General features: G+C 42.4%; 2 protein-coding genes across 2 annotated transcripts in view; both read left to right on the top strand.

Annotated features, from left to right (window-relative positions):
• LOC113015973 (NACHT, LRR and PYD domains-containing protein 12-like) overlaps positions 1 to 21,904 on the top strand; it is a 748,422-nt gene that overhangs the window by 279,725 nt on the left and 446,793 nt on the right. The gene's annotated exons all lie outside the window — the stretch shown is intronic.
• LOC113017498 (protein TANC1-like) lies at positions 1,388 to 12,192 on the top strand. The gene is made up of 6 exons (XM_080298217.1): positions 1,388 to 2,542; positions 4,610 to 4,732; positions 7,147 to 7,428; positions 7,720 to 7,874; positions 11,156 to 11,387; positions 11,497 to 12,192. The coding sequence occupies exons 3-6, from the start codon at positions 7,179 to 7,181 to the stop codon at positions 11,676 to 11,678; spliced, it is 819 nt and encodes a 272-aa protein (XP_080154343.1). The 5' UTR covers positions 1,388 to 2,542; positions 4,610 to 4,732; positions 7,147 to 7,178; the 3' UTR covers positions 11,679 to 12,192.

Here is a 21,904-nt window from a genome sequence, read left to right as displayed (position 1 = left end):
TTCTTGAACTAATAAGAATATCGGACTTGCTGATGAAAATTATAGTTATGCAGGAGAAAGTAATGCATGCCAAAGCAAGATCCAACACAACAATTTGGATTTCCAATACTCCAGAGTTGACATAAATGATTACCATGATTCAGTCATTCTGCCCCCCAAAGCAATATCATTGCTAACGTGCTGAATAATTTATGTAAGCTGCGATATAGTATCTTCCAGCTTGCAGCTTTGACACCACCCAGGATAAGATGTGCACTGGTGCCAAATGTGTTGCTGTCAGTTGCACGCAATTACGTTACTTTAGTTAACTCAAAATGAGTTTTGTGAGAGAATGCCATCTCTGCAAGTGTGGTTGTTAACTTCAGTAAGCAGGTTTCAGGAAAGTTAGCGAAACGAGCTGGTATGAAGTAAAGTCATGCTGCATAAAACCCAGTTCTTAATGGAAATCGGTGCCTCCGTCTCTCTCAGCTCTTTGCTGTGGTCACAGACAGATTGCTGGGAGGGTGCATTAGCTGCTCAAACCCACAGACCCACACAGACATGCAGAAAGTAACACTAGTTGTGCATCAAAATCTGTCAGTAATGAAGACGTTATGAGCAACTATCAAACACCTGAACTTTGAAACGGACAGAACACAGTTTTGCAGAAATGCAGCATGTGCTATAACTATGGTCAGCTTGTTTTCCTTTCTTGATCCCTAATTCTACGACCCCTTTATTGTACACCCATTACAAACTATGAAATGCCATGTGCATGTAATTTTCGAGTCTAATTAGCTGTGTTTAGCTATCCTTTGAAGCTGTGACTGACTGGCTGCTTCACTGCTAACAGCAGATTCTTGAGCTGTATCTGCAGCAGAGGGCTTTTAAATCTGCAGCAGAGTGATGTTAAATTAAATTGTTACATCGGTGACTATGGCATGCTAGTCTGCTATGTACTTGAGTGGGCGGGTGGAGTGTTTTTGGGAAGGGGGTGTAAAGTACCACTGGTCTACAACATCCCACCCACACTCCTTAATAAAATTGTGCAGGAAGGAAAAGAAAGAACAAAGTCACAGTGCGTCCACAAGTCAGACTGATGCCTGTGATTAATGTTCTCTGTTCTTTGAAGTTTCACTTTGACTCTGATTTCAGAAGCACATTAATTTGGCTTTGTTTTGCATTAAAAGCTCCTTGATGGAATTAGTGAGACTTTGCAATGTCTTAACATTTACAAAACAGCTCCCTCAGAAGGTCCTTCACGAGGGGCCTGGACTTGACTGCATGTAGTTGTTTATAAAATAAAAATTCAAATTTTCACTAAGCTTGAATAAATAATTACATATTCTTCTTAGCAAGGTCCTGTAGTTTAGCCAGTCAGATCACGATGACTTTTAATGCCGTGGTCCGAGCAGGGTTTATCGTGACTGCTGCCATGAGAGGACTTCATGTTTGCCCAGGAAACCAGCGCAGGAATCACAGGGTCCAAGATGTGTTTGTTGTATTAATATTAGTGGTGATGCAACGTGCTGCGCCATTATGAAATCCAGATTAGTAGTGTGTGATGCAAACATGGCCAGCTGGCTGGCCGGCTCCAGTCCACTAACAGTGCTGATGTTCCTGTATCCAGCTGCCTGTCATCATGGAGAGTTAGTCCTTTCCTTTGCTTTTAAGATTGTGGTAGGTCGCTGTGTTGGCTCGAGGGGAGATTAAAGGAGTTCTTCTTCTAGAAGAGACACCTGTCTAAACTGAAGGGGTAAAAAAAAAATGTCCATGTTTGGTTTTATATTGTTATTCCTGCTCTTTTGCATTTTCCCCTCCGACTAGTTGTTGCAGTTGCAGTTGCTGTTTGCACTGGATGATTCCAAATCATTCAAACGCTGATTCTTAACAATAACAATACATTACGTTCTATAAATCTGTGCAATATTACTTTCCGAGTTTCACGAGTATAGGAAGACGATCGCTGTAAATATAAAATGAGCTTCTGAGAACTGTTGATAGGGCAATCAGCAAAACCACCAAGCCACTCAAAGCTGAAAGTTCCATTACAGCTCGGTGTCTCACTAGAGATTAAGACGGATAAATGTTCATCGCACATAAAGACCATTACTCAGATATATCTTGTGCCTCTTCCCCTCATTTCACCTCCCTCACTTGCTGAAAATCCCTTCTCTCTCTCTCTCTCTCTCTCTCTCTCTTTTTTTTTTTTTTTTTAATTTAAATCTGCTCTCAGCCACCATCACTAGTTCTTCAGAGAATGATGACCGCAGCGGCTCCAGCCTGGAGTGGAGTAAAGATGGCAGCCTAAGAGGCAGCGGTCGCCATGGCCTGGCACAGAGCGTGTGGGCGGACACCTGCTCTCCTGTGGCCGAAGAAGACTCCAGCAGTGCCACAGCAACACCTGCAGACACCCCATCCAGGACAGACCAGCAGCACCCTAACATATCTGCGGGTGCTCCAGGGCCACCACACCCTCCAAGTCACTCACCTGAGGGACCCATTGCGTACCCGCCACAGACATCAGCTTCCCTCATGATGCCGAGGCCAAACTCTGTAGCAGGTAAGACTCCTTGGTTTTTGAGGTCTTGACATCTGGAGCTCAAGAAGTATACAGGAAATGCTCTGTATACTTTTCATCTGTGACTGCATTGTGTTGCCTGTCAAGATCGTAACCGTGAGATACGACCTGTGCCAGAGGCTGACATGTGGCGTGCCAGAGGCTGACATGTGGCATGTCAGTTTAATCCAAGCGAGTGATAGACACCGAAGAGTGAGAGCATCTGTAGTAGGTTTAGAAGAAATAAGAAGTCAATAGTTCAAAGAACGGACTGTGCTTTTCAGAACAGGAGTATCAAGGCAGAAGTTTGGGATTAGACAGCTGCTGTGTGGTGTGGCTCGCCACTGCCTCGCCATGTCAAACCTAAGCACACGCTCCGGTCTGGCTGATCTGTTCTGCATTCCTGCCCTGGAGCCTCCCTGTTGTGGTTCAGCTTACCATATCCACACAGCTGTCACAGTTGTTGATATTTCCCCCTTCACCCCCTTTTCCCTTATGTCTTTTCACCCATACTATTCCCAGGTCTCCTCATACCTTATTGCTTTTGACCTCGGCCTATTTTTGGTGAATCAAACAGCAGTACGTTTAGCATTTTCCTATATATAATTTTGCCTAAATGCAGTTTGTAGCTAAGCTGACAGTATGAGTCATGTACAGCTTTTATCATCCACTCACTCACCCACCTCCCTTCTTTACTCCTTATCCCATTCAGGGTTGGAGGCGTTGCCTGCAGTTTATCCTAGTGGGGTACGCCCTGGACAGGTTTGACTAGAGATGCGCAGGACCCCCCCCCAAAAATTACCTTTCAAATGCAAAATATTATTTTTTATTACAAAAGACATGATCAAACTTTCCCTCAAGCTGCAGTAAGTTGCAAGATCTTCTCACACTTAGTTGAAAATAAAGTGCTCTGCTATTGCAAAGAGGCACAAAGAATTATACCCAGCTTTCCCTGACATACTTCACACTAGCAACATATTAGCATGTAGCTATAAGTTTGATTGCGACTATTTGCCTGCACCGCCGTGTACATGTTCCGCATGGACATAGACTCGGTGCATCTGTATTTTGACACGTAAGTGAATCTTGAACTAATCAGGAGTATATTTTATGGCTCAAATGTTAATGCAAGCTTATGCTAATGATTTTACTCCATAATTAGCAGGGCTGCCCATGCTTGTTGATAGAATGAATGTACACTTGAATAAACGTTGACGGACCAGAGTGGTATGTTAACTGTAAGGCTGTAGAAACAAAAGAGTGAGACTACATTAGAGTCCAACTCAAAGGAGCAAACAGAAAGAGAAGAAAAGACAAACAGTTTAGAGCACAGATGAAATGTTTGTTACATTGAATTTTGAAAGCAGACAATTCTGCCAGTGAGGGAAAATCACAGCAGGGGCAACCTGGGCTGAGCTGTGAAAAGAAGCATAAAAACATGAGTGACTCAGGTCAAACACCTGGCCTAGACAGAGACGACTCAAAGTTTAAAAGACCTCATGAGACTTTTTCCTCTAGAATCTTCCTTGAATATGTTGTTTTGCTTTACCTCTTTAGTCTGTATGTAGCAGCTGCCAATGTTTTGAAGTTCAGATACTTGACTCCTGCCTCCCTTGGGTTTATTCTTGATGAAATATAGTAACAGTTCCCGTGTGTCTACTTCTAGACTGTTTTCTCTCTTTGATAAAATCTAGTCCCAGTTCCTATTCAACATACCAGAGAAATGCAACTGTGGGGATGGACCTCTCATTGCTATATCGTGTCCAGCTGTCAGCTCAAATCAAAGAGAATCGGTGCATATTGCTCTTGACTTTAGAATACTGCTATTCTTCCTGCCACAGTATATGCTGGTAGCTGCTCACACTGCCCCTGCAAATGTCAGAGCGCACTGGCTTTGTTCTTTCCTCACTCATCCACCCTCAGACATGGCATAAGTGCCACAAGGTTTTACTCTAGTGTGTGTTTCTGTCTTTCTCTTTATAGTTGTGATGACAAATGTACTCGGGAGGTACTAGACTGTCAGCTTCACTCTTTGTGTGTGTGTGTGTATGTCTTCTCTCTTGTCTACAGCCACCAGTTCCACAAAGCTTGAAGACCTGAGCTTTCTTGATGAACAGCGCAATACCCCCCTCCGGACATCCATTCGCCTACCCTGACATAATACAGGAGGAAGGCCCCCTCAGGACGCTAAAGGTGACTGGGCTATTCATACTACTGCTGTAGGCACTCAGGGGAGATATTTGTAAAATAAACGTGTAAAATATCGCAGTACATAGGATAATGTTATGTGGTATGACTCTGAAAAACCCTGAAGTTAATAGGCAGCCAACGGTAGTTCTGAAGTTTCCAAAGTACCACGTCTGAGTGCAGAGCCAACAACAAAACTGTGCAAATACTTGAACACTGCAATGTAAACAATGCAGCACTTATGGGTATTAACATTATCCTCAAAAGCCTTTTTTTGGCTTTTAAATCATGCCTTTTTTCCCAGCTAACTTTTATCTTGGTTATGTGTTTTGAATCCTCTGAGAGATCCTGCAGATTAAATATTTCATGGGAACATGAATTACTGAATAAGTCATCACTGGATATATACTCAGACTATTTAGTCTTCCTTTTGAAAATGTCCTCTTTCATTTTCACTCAGTCTCAAACATGAAGCTGATACATAAGCATATGGTCAGTGGTTCTGAGCAGGTTTTTTCTACATGAATTCGTACATACGCAACAATCTTAAACAATTGGATTCTTTTCTATAAATTTTATGGGAGATTCAGTTCAACTCAATTCAGTATTATTTATGCAGCGCCAAATCACAACAACAGTCGCATCAAGGCACTTTATACTGTAAGGTAGACCCTACAATAACGCATACAGATGAAAACCCAACAATCATATGACCCTCTATGAGCAAGCACTTTGGAAATAGTGGGAAGGAAAAACTCCCTTTTATCAGGAACAAACCTCTGGCAGAACCAGGCTCAGGGAGGGGCGGCCATCTGTAGCAACCGGTTGGAGAGAGAGAAGGAAGACAGGATAACATACATGCTGTTGAAGAGAGCCAGAGATTAATAACAAGTATGATTCAGTGCAGAGAGGTCTATTAACACATCTTGAGGGAGAAAGGTGACTGAAGAAGAAATATTCAATGCATCATGGGAATCCCCCAGCAGCCTACACCTATTGCAGCATACCTAAGGGAGGATTCAGGGTCAGCTGATCCAGCCCCTATCTATATGATTTATGGTATTTGTTTTTCAGATTTGGGTGTGATGGCACCACCTTTACCTAAATTTTGCAACAGTAGGTCAACATTTCAGTGCAGTTCATTGCAGTTGTATTCATATATTGCAAAAATCCCAACATGTGCCATCTTAGGAAACTCAACCTAGTACGCTGAGGACCTTACAGTTCTGATTTGAGCAACATTTAGTGACTTCCTTTTTGACTGGGCGAACCCTCCGACAGAACTAGACTCGGGATGAGCAGCACTCGTTTGATTGCCATGAGAGGAGAGTGAAAAGAAAGGGGGAAAAAAAGATGAGAAGGAGAAAAGCTTCAACTGTGGGAGAGAGAATACACAAACTGACATGCATGAACAATGAAATGGAGAAGAGGTGAGGATGTCGGTGCACCATGTGAGGCCTCCTGAAAGCAAAGGCCTGTCGCAGCATAATAAGTAAGGGGTGATTCAGACGTTAGCTGAGCGAGCTTTAACTATAAATCTATGAAAGGTTTTGAGGCTAATCTTAAAATTAGAGATTGGGTTTGGCTCCCAACCCTAAACAGCCAGCTGGTTCCACAGGAGCGAAGCAGCTTTAGCCTCTGCTTGTCATTCCGGCTTAGGATACTGAAAAAGCAAGTCATGGTCATTAGGGGCTTTATATTCAAGAAGATGGATTTGAAATCTAAGGGGATCCAATAAAGAGAGGTTAATAAAAGATAACTCTTTTTCTAGTTCCCGTCGATACTCCTTTTGCTCAAGTTAGAGTTTTTCAAACACTGTACTTATTTTGCTGGTATAGTAGAAGGTGGTGATCATTTCAAGTGTCTCAGAACCAGCTCATTCGCTTTTTGGTTTCATTGTAGGGCACTAGAAACATAAACAGACCTACACCTGCCAATATAAACACTCTCAACTGCCCCTCCAATTACAATAGGCTTTTGTGAACACAGGCAAACTCGCAAGGTGAAAACACTAGCAGCTAACAGCAGTGATAGTTGTAATGTTGAAAGGTGCATTAGCACTAAAGGTAGCAGTCATTTAGTGATGTTAGTTAACAAGTGTTATGAGATCTAATTAGTGCTGAAGTAGACCAGATAAGAGTCCTCTTTCAGGTCTTCACTCTGATTCCACTTAATTGAAAATGTATCCTCTACGGTGTTCAGGGTTTTTCATGTATGTGGCTCCTTCTGGGAAGAAGAATGCGGGAGATGCTCAAAGCATGTTTGTAGGTTAACTGCAACGGAAAACGATTTATTACAGTAAAGTTTCCAGCATTTAAAAGAAGTAATCATTTGTTAACTTCCCGGAGACATGGGGGAAAAAAAATAGAAGTAGTGTAAACAATTTTAATCTGTTTCATTTCTTTTCCCGTTTCCTTCAGCGCGTTTTGCTCCCTACAAACCCGTGGACATCATGCTCAAACCTTTGCTGTTCGAGGTTCCCAGCATCACCACAGATTCTGTGTTTGTGGGCCGAGATTGGCTCTTTCAGCATCTGGAAGATGTCCTGAAGGCCGGCGAGTCCACAGAGAACCACGGTGCTGTGGTGGTGGGCAGCGTGGGGTATGGGAAGACGGCCATCATCTCCCGACTTGTGGCGCTGAGCTGCCATGGAGGACGCATGCGTCAGATCGCCTCCAACAGTCCCAGCGCCTCCCCGAAAAGTAATTAGTTTTAGTATTTGCCTTTGGATGTGAGCACTACATTAACTGCTCGTGTTTAGCTAATGTTATTATAATTTCATTTCAACATTAGCTTGCAAAGTGTGGGAGGGAAGTAATTATATATTCGTTGGCAATATAAAATCAAGTTGACTAATATTACATTTACCTTACAAAAGAATGCCCTCACACACAACTAATGTTATTAATGCTAGCATATACATATATAGAGAGATGTTAGTTTATATTAATGTAATAACTTTATATATTGGTGACCATGTGCATGTCTTCCAGCTGGCCCAGGACAAAGCACAGAACTTCCTCTCAGCCAGCCTCCACAGCCCACTCCACCATCCAGTGCTGCCAACACACTGAGGACCAGCAGTTGCCCAGGAACTCCCGAGATGCAGCGGCACAGGGAGGAGGCTGTCAAACGCCTGGCTGCAAAGGTGCGCCTTTCAACATCTAAGAGAGCTCACAGTAACAAAGAAGCAGGAATCAAAGAAGCTGAAAAAAGATTGCACTAGTTATGGTGGTGTTTACTCAGGGAAAAAATGTTTGGTGTGTGCACTGGATCAAAAAAAGTAATTTTAACAATTTTCAACAGTGAGTAGATTATTTTTTGTTTTTGATGGATGGATTTGTTGTTTCTTCCTTTCTTTTTAAAAAAAAAAAAAAAAAAGGAAAAAGAAGGAAAATCGACCAAAAAGCATCTCAGGTTTTACCAAGTACTTCTACAACAGCTTCAGTCTGACTTCTGAAAACTCCTCTTTAATAGTGACCACAGATAATTGTGATATATTCTGTTGAATGATGCATAAAATTATACATAACGATAAGGGTAGGTTGCAGTTTACTAGTCAGTGATTAGAACCTCCTCAGGGAGCAACAACCCACAGCGAGCCCTGTCAGCCATGACCTGAGAGCACAGAATGTAAACACACTCCAACGTCAAACAGAGCCAGCTTCATCAATATTAGACGTCATTTAGGAATTTACAAACATCAACACACGTTTCAAATAGCAACACCATTTATCTAGGCGGCTATCAGTTATACCGACATGTATGGCACTACTACTGCTTAATTACTGGTTGGTATCCGTTCCTGTGTCAACTTCAAATAGGTGCTTAAATATATTGTAAGGCCGCCTGTTCAAGTGTTGAACTGGGATGTTTGAACATGATAAGGATCCTCAAAATTCCATGAAGCGGAGCAACACTGACTACTGAGGACAGTGCTTACTTTTTTGACAGATGAATATTCCATCTGTTGATTTTTCTGGCGTTACAAGGATCGCAAAATAAAGTCTAAATACTGCCTCTCTGGGAAGTTTACGTGTCAGCGCTGTTGAGCAGAAGATTAAGTGTTTTCTTGTATAAGCTTGTCAACATTTTTCACAAGATATAAAGTACTGCACGGTAACAGCTTTACATGTGTTCTGTTACTCCCCCACACCGTCAGTAACATTGTTAACCACTTGTCTGTGACCAAACCCCCCCCCCCCCCCCCCCCCCCAAACATGCATACCAGACACTGAGCATATTTCTGCACATCTTTCTCTTTCAGACTTGTGAAGTGGACAGACAAGTCCTCGATGTTTCACTTTAAAATGTTCCTCTCTCGATGCACGCCGACTAAGCAGTGTGCGGTTTTTGCCTACGACTCTTTTATTTTAGTTTTGGAATTGTTCGCTCTGTTTCCACTGAAATTTCTCTGTCGATTTTTCACTCCCGCATCTTTACTCGCACCACCTCTTCTTGTGTTGCTGAGGGTTCAGTCACATAGCAGGTGCACGTTCACTACATTTTGGAAATACTGCTTGCTAAAAGCACCATTTGATGACTTTGGCACTGCTATTGCCTTGTAGCAGGTCTAATAAAGATGATTGGGGGCCACCGGGATTCAGAGAAGATTTGTGATCCACTGTTGTAGTCAGTTGAGTTTGAATAGTGCTGTGATGGTAGGTTGTAAGGTAATTTAATAGGTGGCAGCTTTGTGAAGGACTTTCTCAGTGGATGTGACGTCTCCTACTGATTCTGCTGCGTTTAATGGTACTGATTACAACCTGTTGTCCTTCTAACACCTTTAGAATTTAATACTCTTATCCTGTCAGGGAGGCCTCCTAATTAGTGACCCTGTCAAAGGGGACAGTTCATGCACCAGACAGCTAGGGTAATGCAGTGAGCTTCATGTAAATGTCTGTGAAACTCAAGCAGTATCTCTTGAGCCAATTATGGTGAAAAGTGTTTCCAATAGGCGCCTTCACAGGGGCTCTGTTCCTGTGATGTGTGATGCAACGCTGAGCAGCTTCTGTCAGATTCTGCCAGTGCTTTTTTAGTCATTGATTTAAAAGTGGTCTCATAACAGGAGCACTGAGGCTACTACCCTTTCTGCTTTATTCTTATTATCGAGACGTGCCTTTAGGTAACATTTCTGAAAATGCATTTATTGTTTTGCCAGCAGATGAGCTACCGAGGTTTGACTGCAGAGCCTTGCATCATCGTGTGTCGAGATTCGTATTGCTCATTGATGAGGCGGTAGTCTGCGTGACTTGTATGCTAAATTAAATCATCACTGCAGTAGGGGGCTTATTAAGAGTTGTGTTCATGCACACAGCAGGTTACTTGACTTTGTACAATAATAGGCATTCAATATATCAGTTTCCCTCTTTGTTATGTCACATTTGTGATGAAGCTCAAAAAACGCGTGATGCAAAAATGACAGAAAGGAGTGTTCGGACTTCTCTCAGACGTTTGCTGCTTTTAGGGTAAAGCATAACATCAGAGAAAAATTCTGGTGGTCGTGATTTTTGACAGTTTCTGGAGAAGATGTGAATCAGTGGTTGTGTTATTGTTTCAGTTGGTCCATCTTCTGACTGGATGTCACATGTTTTCCTTACTAAAGATGGGTTATATACATCCAGGGAGTTCAGCTATAATTTTTAAAATCTTACCTCCCTCTTTTCTAATTTGCGCTAGCTTTAATTGTGCCTTTATTGGCATGTGAGTTATATGTTATTATTTGAAAAAGAAAGAACCATAAATATGCATTTAGATCTGTGCTGTGGGGAGAAGTTTGGGTCCAAAACATTTATTGATGCTAAATGTTAAAAAAAAAAGTCTCATATCTTGAGGCTTTAGTCATTTTTCTAGAAGCTGGTCATCGGTTTTCTGTGGAGAACTAAACAGCAACAGCTGAGGTTGAGCCATCAGAGGAACCGATCACCTGCTCCTCCTCCTGTGGGCCTGGAAGTGTGTCAGCTCCTCCAGGTTGGACTGTAATTAGTACAGTCATCTTCCTTCTTCTCCACCTCTGTCCCTACATTTTCCTTTTAAATCAGACCTCCTTTGAATGCTGCGGAAACCTGCTCAGGTACAGAAGATTCTACCTTTAGATATCCACCTGGGATCTACTCACTTCTTTTTATAGCTTTTCATCCGTTGCCCAATCTCTTCATCATCCCTTCTGTGTGAAATAATGAAAGGATAAAATCATGTCTTTGACATTGTAGAGATAATATGTAGTTTTATGGAGGCTTGTTGGTATCAAAAGCCTCACTTACTTACTTTGTCATGGTAGTTTTTCAGTCACCAGAGATGTTGGTGTTTGTAAACGCTTTAAAGTTATCAAATGTACCCATCAGTCAGTGAATCATATTTTTAATTCTTCCTGATTCTCAAAAAGCAATGGCTTCACTCGCGTTTGTTCTCGTTCCTTTTGTCTTCCAGGTGGTGGCTTATCATTATTGCCAGGCAGATAACACGTACACTTGCTTGGTCCCAGAATTTGTGCACAGCATCGCAGCCCTTCTGTGCAGAGCTCATCAACTGAGTGCGTACCGGGAGCTGTTGCTGAAAGAGCCCCACCTCCAGAGCATGCTCAGTCTGCGCTCCTGTGTCCAAGACCCCATGGCTGCTTTCCGGAGAGGAGTCCTGGAACCGTTGGCCAACCTTCGGAAAGGTAAAACACTGTAGTTGTATATTGCACTATTTCATTTTCATCGTGTATGAGACCACTAATCTCATTTCATAGTATTTTAATATTAATTTATTTGTAAATGTCTTTGCAGAGCGAAGGATTCCAGAGGAAGATTACATAATCTTAATAGACGGGCTGAATGAAGCGGAGTTCCACAAACCAGACTATGGAGACACCATTGCATCCTTCATCACAAAAATCATTGCCAAGTTCCCCTCCTGGCTAAAACTGGTTGTCACTGTTCGAATCAACTTGGTGGTAAGAAAGCTGTAAAAAAGTAATTATAAAAAAGCGTTTTTGTAGCTGAATGTTACTGGATAGCTGTTTCATCTGTAACACATCAAAATAACCTGCTAAGGTTTAATAGGCTATAAGGAACACACTCACTTCCTGAGCCCTGGGCAATAAGAGACGTTTTGTGTTTTATAATTTATTGATATGTTTGATCCTTTCTGACCTGCGTTAATGAAGCAGTCATTAGAGCACCATGTCCGCTAGAATAGTTCTGTAGTTTGATGCTTGAGTCGTTGCAGACTTGTTGAAACTCCCTCACCCGTCAAAGCAGCGTCTTTGTTATTCGCGTCCAGCAGATGGCAGTGTTTCACTGTCTGACGGCTGTCTGAAGCTTCAGCTGGATTATCCGTTTTCATGTTTGATTAGAGGTTTGTGTGTGTGTGTGTGTGTGTGTGGGTTTTTAGCCACGAGTTGTCCACGATAAAGCATATTGAATGGCCTGTCTAATATTGTTAGAATTCTCCTTTGGGTTAGTTTCATTACTCAATCGGGACATTTATTTGGAAAAAGAAAAAAAGAGGGAAAAAAAAAGAAAAAAAAAGAAAAGAATTAAAAATAAATAAATCCTCATAGTTTACATTTACAAATATCAATACTGAATGTTACGTCCCTCTGCAGCTTCTAATCGTCTCAGTGTTTTCAGCTGGTGCTAATTGGCCACACCTAGTCAGGTGTGGATAAAAGCATACCTGAGGCAAGCTTCCCGGCAGTGCACTAGTCTTTGCCTTGGTGGCACCAGCCATTTTAGCCAACCTGGTTTTCCATTTTAGGATGAAACCTCTTCTCACCCACACTCTGCTATTCATCTCTGTTTTTATGTTGCGGCTTTTGAGCCGGGTCGTAACATGAGTATAATCACACTGGAAGTACCAGCATCAGGAATGTGGTTTCTTCTTTTTGGATCTATAATATTTAGTCTGGTTAGTTATTGTTACTGTAACCAGTGCAAAATCTGCTCTGATGACTCAACGTTAATGTTTGAGCCCCTGAGCGCTAAAAGAAGTGTTTTGTAAAGTATTAAAACTACCTTTAATGGAAGGAAAAACGGATCACTGCTTCCTATAAGAGTTGGTTTTCTCTGTGTGTGTAGCCACTCTGTGCCTGGTGGACTTGGCTGGCAGTGAGCGAATGGTGAAGAGCCAGTCTCAGGGTGACCGTTTCAAAGAGATGACCGCCATCAACAGCTCACTGTCCAACCTGGGCGTCGTTATCGCCGCTCTGGCCAAAAAGGTCTGCAGCTGCAGTTTCTGTAGTCTTAGATGTCACACCTGCTTTCTTTACATTTACAGTATTAATGATTTTTTTGGCCTTTGTGTTCCAGGAGACTTACGTAGCTTACAGGAACTCGAAGCTCACGTACCTCCTTCAGGGATGTTTGGGGGGGAAACGGCAAAACGTGAGTTTGTTGACATCACAAATCTTTATAATGACGACACATAAAACTGAAGGAATTTATCCCCAAAAAATATTTAACAGCGTTTGATCTCATCACTTCAGATTGTGACTGTTTATTCTTTGGCACTAATTTTGGATGTCTTTATTTGCAGCTTGATGTTTGTTAACATTGCTCCGGAGCCCGACAGCTTTGGGGAAACTCTGAACTCATTGAGGTTTGCCAGCAAGGTCAGTGCAGTCTTGTTTCCAGTGTTCATTGGACAGAGTACATTAATGATGTCCTTACATCAGCTGTTTATGGTAAACCAAAGCCATACTCCATATCCATTTTAATACCTTGGTGTGTAATTCACACTCACATTTTGTCTGAAGAGTAGGGATGTTCCTGGCGTCTTATTTACTAGTCGACTAATCGAGGGGGAAATAATTTGACTAACCAACTAATGTAAAACTAAGGAACATTCAGATATTGAGTTGATTTTCAGAACTGATTAATAGAAACTGTCAAACTAGACGCAGAGGTATCTTAAACCATTTATCACATTCTGTTAAATACAAATGAAAATGCGTTACTACAAAAGATGTTCTATTAAAGTATGACAATCATTTGAGAATCTAAAAGTACGTCTAAGTGTGGCGAGAATGATTCAGGTAATACATTATACAGCCGTTTTCTAGTCAGGTTGTGGGGGCAGCAGGAAGGACTACTCCTGACCACAGCTGATAGATGTAAACTCGCTAGCATGACCAAGGATGCTGGGGCCTCCTACTGGTAGGACGTGCCCAGCTGGAACAGCCTCCTGGCCAAGGTGGCTGTCACCTTTTGATGTGAAGGAGTAGTGACTCTACTCTGAGCCCCTCCCCCATTGACTTAACTGCTCTCCTAAAGGAGAGGTTTTCCACCTCTCAGGAAACTAATTTCCTCTGCGTGTATCTGCGATCTCAGTGTTAACAAGAAGATCAGGGTAGATTAATAGATTTATGGCGTTTCTCAACAACAGTGCACCATCTGGTGGTAGATCGCTGCCTAACATTTAGAACACAATGTACCAGCATTGGGCATCAATTAAAATGTTAACAATTAGATTGAACGACTGGTAAGTCTGATACAGACTAGTGACAATTAGTCGACTAGTCACATAAATCCCTGATAGAGCCCACAGAAGTGGCCTGCACCATGTGTGTGGCTTGCTTTGCAGTTTAACCACCAAAACACTCGTCTGCAGTGGAATTTCTTTGAGCTAATCGATTCATTTCATCTTCTAATTAATGTGGAAAATGGTGGCAAAGGTGGATGAAATGAGTGATTCCTAGAGTTACATTTTATTGCCTTTTTTCTTTCCTTTTCTTAAAGTTATGAAGGCATCTTGGATGCCATTTCAGTGAGTGGGGGTTAATGCCCCACACTCTTTTCTGTCACTGCTTTGAATGCACAGACTGGTCTTAATGTTGATCTTTGTAATCTTCAGTGTTACGACCCGGCTCAAAAGCCGCAACATAAAAACAGAGATGAATAGCAGAGTGTGGGTGAGAAGAGGTTTCATCCTAAAATGGAAAACCAGGTCGGCTCAAATGTTCTGTGAGTCATAGGAGTCTACTAACATTTCCATGATAGAACAAGGCTGCAACCTTTGTACACTATATAAGGCAAAGAACTAATTAGCCTCATTTTGTTTTCATTCTGAGGCTTGTTTTTTTAGCACATACAAACAACTCTTCCTATGAGAATATTAGGACGCGTCTTGTATATATGATCGGCTCGCACATGGCCCGAAGATTGGTTTACCTTCTGCCATGTTGAGGCCAAAAACCCTGAGGACAGAAAAAACAAAAAAAAACCAAATGGTAGGTTGTCTCTGTGTGAGAGACGTTGGCATTATACCCGATATTTTTTTAAAAATGCAATGTGTGGATTTCTTTTACAGACAACATCTGCCATGTTGTGGACCGCTCAGTCTCCCCCTCCAGCACTGCTAATCCAGATGTTGGATCTGTGTTTCCACAAGCCCCGCGAATTCTAGAGACTTATTCATCATGAAGAAAACAAGACAGTCGATCGATCGATTATTTGCGCAAGGGAGGCCACCATGAAAATGACCTCTAGATCCTCCTCCTCCTGCTGCCTTTATTGAGAGACCGTTCACACAAAACACGTCAGAACAAAGCCACGCCCAGACAAGGCAGTGTGTGTGTGTGTGTGTGTGTGTGTGTGTGTGTGTGTGTGTGTGTGTGTGTGTGTGTGTGTGTGTGTCAGTCAGACCTCCTGCTGACCAAAGGGTCATAAACGCAGGAAGGTTACATCAAAAGAAGCACAAGGATGTGTCTGTGATAAAAGACTACAGCCCCCCACCTTGATCCTCGAGAATCTGGGGGGAAGGACAGTGGAATTTCTTTCATCAGAGTTAAAACAATGTACAAATGGTAAACATAAAAATGACAAACATTTAACAATTCACTCTAACACCAGACCCCACCGACTCCGCCCCCCTCTCCAGGATGCTCACAGGACTCTGCAGGATCACACCCGTCTGAGGAAACGGAACTCAACATTAAACTCGCAACCTTCCACCTGCTGTCGACGGCACTGAATGAGTATGTGCAGGAGATATGTTATGGATGCCAATCCGGTCACCCCAGCCAGTTACAACACAGTTGCCTGTTTGAGCTGCCTGTGTTTTTCTTCGAGACCTGCTATGATGAGGTGATGGAAAAGCTCCGGACGCCCCGATTCATCCCGGCCATCCGTCTGTTTGTTTGCTCATACAGTGTCAGTGAGGCTGAAGCACAAATCATCAGCACTGCAGAGCGTCTTCTGTGTGAACTGAGATCAGTGCCGCACATTGTTTGCACCACTGATGAGAATGTCGGATACCTGCTAAATACCAATCATCACACCCGCGGAGTTAAATCAGCGCTGCTCCACATGATTGGAAACTACTGGTCTGGGAGACACAAGATTTAATGCACATCTGTTATAAAAACCTTACTGTGCACTACACAGAAAATGAAATAAAAACGTATGCTAACACTTTTTTCTGGTCATTTGTATTTGTGTTTGGTCAGAGTGATTATGGAAAACACGCTGAGAAAAATATATCACAACCCTGCACACCCAGGGGGTTTAGGAAGTGTAAAGAAGCTCCGTATCGCTGTCAGTGAGGCAACAGGCTTAAAGCCGTCATTACCTGACGTGGAGCGTTTTTAAAAGGAGATGACACATATACTCTTCATAAACCTGCAAGGATAGAGGACACAGAAATGCAAGGATACAGAAATGCAAGGATACAGAAATAGTTTTGGTTAACGGGATTGACAAACAGTTTCAAGCTGATTTGGTTGACATGCGTGAATATTCTGCGGATGATGATAATGTTAGGTACTTATTGACATGCATAGATGTGTTTTCTAAGTATGCATGGGTTAGGTGCCTTGAAACCAAGACAGGACAGGCTGTTGCTGAGGCTTTTGGTGATATTCTGAGAGAGGGCCGTGTGCCTGAAAAACTCCAAACAGATTTAGGGAAGGAATTTTATAATAAACATTTAAAAAACTAATGGAGCAGCATAACATCACACATTTTTCAACCTTTAGTGAAATGAAATCATGTGTGGTAGAGCGTTTTAACCGCACCTTAAAGGGGAAAATGTGGAAATACTTAACATCAGTTAACTCGCCAAGATATGTTAATGTGATCCAAGATCTTGTACAGTCCTATAACCTGTCTTATCACAGCTCTATCAAAATGACCCCACCGAGGTGTGCAAAGATAATGAGAAAGCAGTCTTTAACACCCTGTACAAAATGAAACCCCAAAAACCGGTGACTTTTAAATTTAATGTGGGCGATACAGAGAGAATATCTAAACTACGAGGCATATTCTGAAAGGGTTACCATCAGACCTACACAGACGAGTACTTTACCATAAAGGAGCGTTTAGGAAGAGACCCTCTCGTATACAAACTGGAGGATCTCACAGGAGCTGCAGTGAAAGGTGTAATTTATGAATACACAGCAGGTGACTATTGACAAAAACAAAAGGTTTCAAATAGAGAAAATACTTGGCAGAAAAAAGAGGACCGAAAAAAGTTAGCGCTGGTCAAATGGCTCGGTTGGCCTTCTCATTTGAAAATCATGGATCCCTGAAAAAGACATCGTTGAAGTGTGATTAACAGAGACGCCGCAGCCCTGCATACTTTCATTCTGCACTAGACAAAGACTGATAAAGGAAGGAAGGAATGGATAAAACGAACAACAACAACGCAGGCTTTTATGTGAGCCTCTTCTCGAATGCTTCAGCACATGTTTATCCAGGCAATAAGAAATCTAATTTTAGAACAAAGCTAGCAAAACCTGTTGTTTTAAATGAACCGTATGAGGTCGGTGTTATAGAATTTCAATACCCAAGACTATGGTTGTCTTTTCCACAATCAGATTCGCGAGTGGAAATTTATAATCCAGTCAAAGATGGAGCATTGTCCATAACCGTGATTGAGCTGTCTGTGGGGCATTATGCATCTGTGGCGCAGATAATAAAACATTAAAACATAACACCGACATTAAAACACAATACAGTGAAGTTAGTAACTATGTTAGTGTTATGGGCCCTATAGGGGCACAGTTCTCACATTTAGAGGGAGACTGGCAGGAATCTTAGGATTCAAATCAGAAGACCCGTTTGTACTTCATTATAAAAACACATACGCACCACATCCTGCAGACGTATACGGCGGAAAATAGAACATTTTTATTTATGCAGATATCGTTGATTACCAGCTTGTGGGTGACGCCCATGCGCAGCTATTAAGAGCAATAAATATAACAGACGATGACCGTCGGGGAGCCATTCTTCAATTTGACAGCCCACACTACACACCAGTCTCGAAATCCTTAATCGATGACATAGAAATTGATTTGAAAGACGACCAAAATCAACACATACCCTTTTTATATGGGAAGGTGTTTGTCAAGCTCCACCTCCGACCCATAAGACACCATTTTTAAAAAATAAGGATGTCTGTCTACAACACAGATGAAGCAAAATCTGTAAGATATTATTTAAATCAGGCTGGTGGCGAATTGAATGGTTATATTGGGACCAGCACGCAATGTGGCGCAGGTCTGGGAGGTTTGTTCAGCAGCCTGTTTAGAATTGCTGTACCGTTGTTTAAAAAAAGGAGTCAGCATAGTCAAACCCCACCTAAAAACAGCAGCATCAGGCATAGTGTCTGATGTGATATCCAACATAACCAAGCCAACATCTACTAAACAGGATGGCAACAGCTTGTATGTGTATACACCCAAACCTTCTAAGACCCCTCCCACTGCACGCATGCGTGATACGCCGCCGCATAAAAAGCGTAAAACGACAAAAACCTGCCAGGAAAGCCACCAAACGGAGACAACCACGCGGAGTGAAAAGACCCAGAACCAGTCGTTCAAAAACTACAGCATGTGACATCTTCTAAATGGCTCTGTTACACAACCAATCAGAGAATGTCTAAAAACAGAGCTCGATCTTTTTACTGTCCCATACACACAAACGTCCATAGAGAAAACGACCTTTATTGAAATTCCACCAGTTTCTGCAATCACAGACGGAGGTCCAATCGAGTTTACATCTCATCGTCCGGAGAGGATTACCTGGATCTAAACGATTCCTATATCTACACACGAGTAAGAATCACAGATGCTGACGGCACAAACTTAGGCAGGGATGATTATGTAACGGAGCGGAAAGGCTGATTTTATTTCCACAGTGTTTTGTGTTTTTTTTTTTTTTTTAAAGGAAGGAAACCTTCCTCAAAACGGGCAGAGCAGTGGAGCCGCCAAGGGAAAGCACACAATTTAAACTGTAAGATTAAAAATATAATTTATTATATTTAAATAGTTAAAAATGTAAAATGAATTAAAACAACCTTGGCCAAGGGGTAACACAGTAAAAATCAATAAAGCATAACATTAAAAGTCCTGTGGCCTGCGCCACGACCTAAAAGTCCCAGGGAGCTAAGAAATCCAGCAGGTGGTATAACCAAAGGAACCAGCGGAGTCCTCGCCTCCCTCTCGCACTCACGCCCCGATATGCCCGGGTGGGCAGAGCTCTCAACTCCGCCCGCCGCTTCTTTAAAACTGGAAATCGGCACAGCCGTCTCGTGGCTTCCGCTGGTGCTCTCTGCGCTGGTACTGGTGCCTCTGCGCGCTGGTGCCTCTGCGCGCTGGTGCTCTCTGCGCTGGTACTGGTGCCTCTGCGCGCTGGTGCTCTCTGCGCGCTGGTGCCTCTGCGCGCTGGTGCTCTCTGCGCGCTGGTGCCTCTGCGCGCTGGTGCCTGCATTAGCCAACTCTAGCCGCCTTAGAAGAAGGGAAAACCCGGCGGCGTCTCGCCGCCCTATCGATGTTTCTGTTCCGGTTGCCACCGCTTTCCTGTGGCACACCAACCGGCACCAGCCCGTCTGGGCTTGTGGCACCGCCACCGCCTGATACCGTTCACTCTCTCAGTCCTCACTCCACCATCAATCTCCTCTCTCTCGTCTCCCATCACTCTTATTGGCCTCCGGGACCTCACAGGTGTGTCGGGTTCATAATCAAGGAGGGGCGGAGACTTTCCAGGACAAGTCACCGATGAATACCATAAAACATGCAATAAAACCAAGAATAGAACACTATACAATATTAAAATATTAAAGAAAGTAAAAACAAAACCAAACATGCACAATAAAAATATCTTAGGTAACTTGTCCCTCTCCACCCCGTGACACAAACGTGGGACTTGTTAATTATCCAGGTTGCACCTTATTTAGTCAGGTAGATGTAAATTTGGGGGATCGCTTGATTAGCCAATCATCCAACACGTATCCATACAGAGGCATAATAGAATGTCTTATCAATTATAATAAGCAGACTTTAGACACACAGTTCAGCAGCGCTTTATTCTGTACAGACACAGCCTCGCACATGAATGATACATGTATAGAAGGGGAGAGCCAGGGTCTGGTGACCAGAGGTACTTATACAGCGAACAGCAGTATTGTTGAATTGATTGCTCCTGTACACGCAGACCTGTTTTTTCAAGAAAAATTACTTAATGGAATCGATCTGTCGCTGAAATTTGTGCGCTCCAAAGACGAATTTGCTCTCATGACTGGAGCTAACACCCGTATAAAGTTAAAATCGTCTCTGCCAGCTTATTTGTGAAAAGAATCAGTGTCTCACCAAGTGTCAGGCTGGCACACGGCAAGGCGCTGCATCATGCAAATGCAAAATATGCTGTAGGCAGAGTTTCTTTAAAGACCTTCTCCACACCTGCTGGGGCAAGAATATCAACTAATTTATTTATGGGCAGGTTGCCTAAATTTGTCATCATCGCCTTCGTGGATAACGAAGCTTATCCTGGTTCTTTTACACGTAATCCATTTAATTTTGAAACTGATGAAGGACATTCAGGGAACGTATCGTTAGTTCAAACAGGGAACGTGAGGCTGGAAACCCGTTTCAGAAATCCGCTACCCCGAACAATGAACCTGGTGTGTTACTCTGTATTTGATTCAGTCATCCAAATATCTAATATGAGACAAGTGCTGCTGGACGACTACTAAACATTCAAAATGAATACAATAGAACTAACCAGCATTGTTAAAAGGATTAGTAACAGGGCTCATCTTCTAGGCGTCTTAGCATGTGACCAGCTGCCAACAAAGCCCATCAGATATCCATGCATGGGCATTGTGAATACAGATCCATCAGACTTACCTGGGAAGCACTGGTTGGCGTTCAATATCACAAAAGACAAGCAAGGGCACTTTTTTGACAGCTTCGGTAACTCACCTGATAAGTTTTCACCCGAGATAAAAGTTTTTCTTTTAAAAACACTGCTCGGATATTGTATTCTGGGAGACAGGTTCAGAAGGACTTTTCGGTAACCTGCGGACAACACTGTGTGCTTTTTCTATATCATGTCCAAAAAGGAGCGTCTTATTCAAGACTAATTAATATGTACAGTGATAACCTTGTTTGTAACGATGCAATGGTTTGTCATTTTGTTAACAAAATAAGACCTGTTTCTGCATGTTTTGAAAATAACTTTGATTGTGTGCAGCGCGGATACTGATTCAAGTAACAAATAATAAAAGATAACAGAAGAGAATATCGTTTCATCTGGTATTTATTTTCACCTAATTGTTAAAAACATTATTTAGTAATAATAAAATCTTTAAACATCAGCATAGAGTTCAAAAAGTAGTAAAAAGGGGAAAACTGTCATCTGTTTAACTAAACAATATAGACATAAATAAGAAAAAAACACATAAGTAGTAGTGTATAAAAAGAGAAACAAATGCGAGGGTAAATGATCTTTTTTTCAAGAATAAGAAAAACAAACATAATTTTAAAATTCATTAAAAATCGATCCACCCGCTTCTACTCTGCCTTGATTTTTTATGTGTGGTAAATAAGCTTTGATCGCTCAGTGACCGCTTCTTGTGCAAACCATTTGTTTCCACACTCGGGTCGCCAGTGTCGCCTTTATATTGGCTAATAGTCCTCCTCACCTCAGCATTAGGAAAAGCAGACAGAGACTTTCTCCCTCACTATGTGTTAATAGACCTCTCTGCATTGAATCACACTTGTTATTAATCTCTGTCTCTCTTCCACAGCATGCCTCTTGTCCCATCTTCGTTCTCTCACCCCAACCACTCCTGGCAGATGGCCGCCCCTCACTGAGCCTGTTACTGCCGGCGCTTCCTCCCTGTTAAAAGGGAGTTTTTTTCCACTGTCGCCAATGTGCTTGCTCATAGGGGGTCATATGATTGTTGGGTTTT

Source organism: Astatotilapia calliptera, chromosome 3 (assembly GCF_964374335.1).
Source record: "Astatotilapia calliptera chromosome 3, fAstCal68.1, whole genome shotgun sequence".
NCBI lineage: Eukaryota > Metazoa > Chordata > Actinopteri > Cichliformes > Cichlidae > Astatotilapia > Astatotilapia calliptera.
This window is presented reverse-complemented; position numbering and strand designations above follow the sequence as displayed.

Excerpts from the sequence above, each read along its gene's own strand:
- LOC113017498 (XM_080298217.1), top strand. The coding sequence starts at position 7,179 with ATGCTCAAACCTTTGCTGTTCGAGGTTCCCAGCATCACCACAGATTCT. Across the intron at positions 7,429-7,719 it reads TCCCAGCGCCTCCCCGAAAA|CTGGCCCAGGACAAAGCACA; the intron begins GTAATTAGTTTT and ends CATGTCTTCCAG. Across the intron at positions 7,875-11,155 it reads TCAAACGCCTGGCTGCAAAG|GTGGTGGCTTATCATTATTG; the intron begins GTGCGCCTTTCA and ends TTTGTCTTCCAG.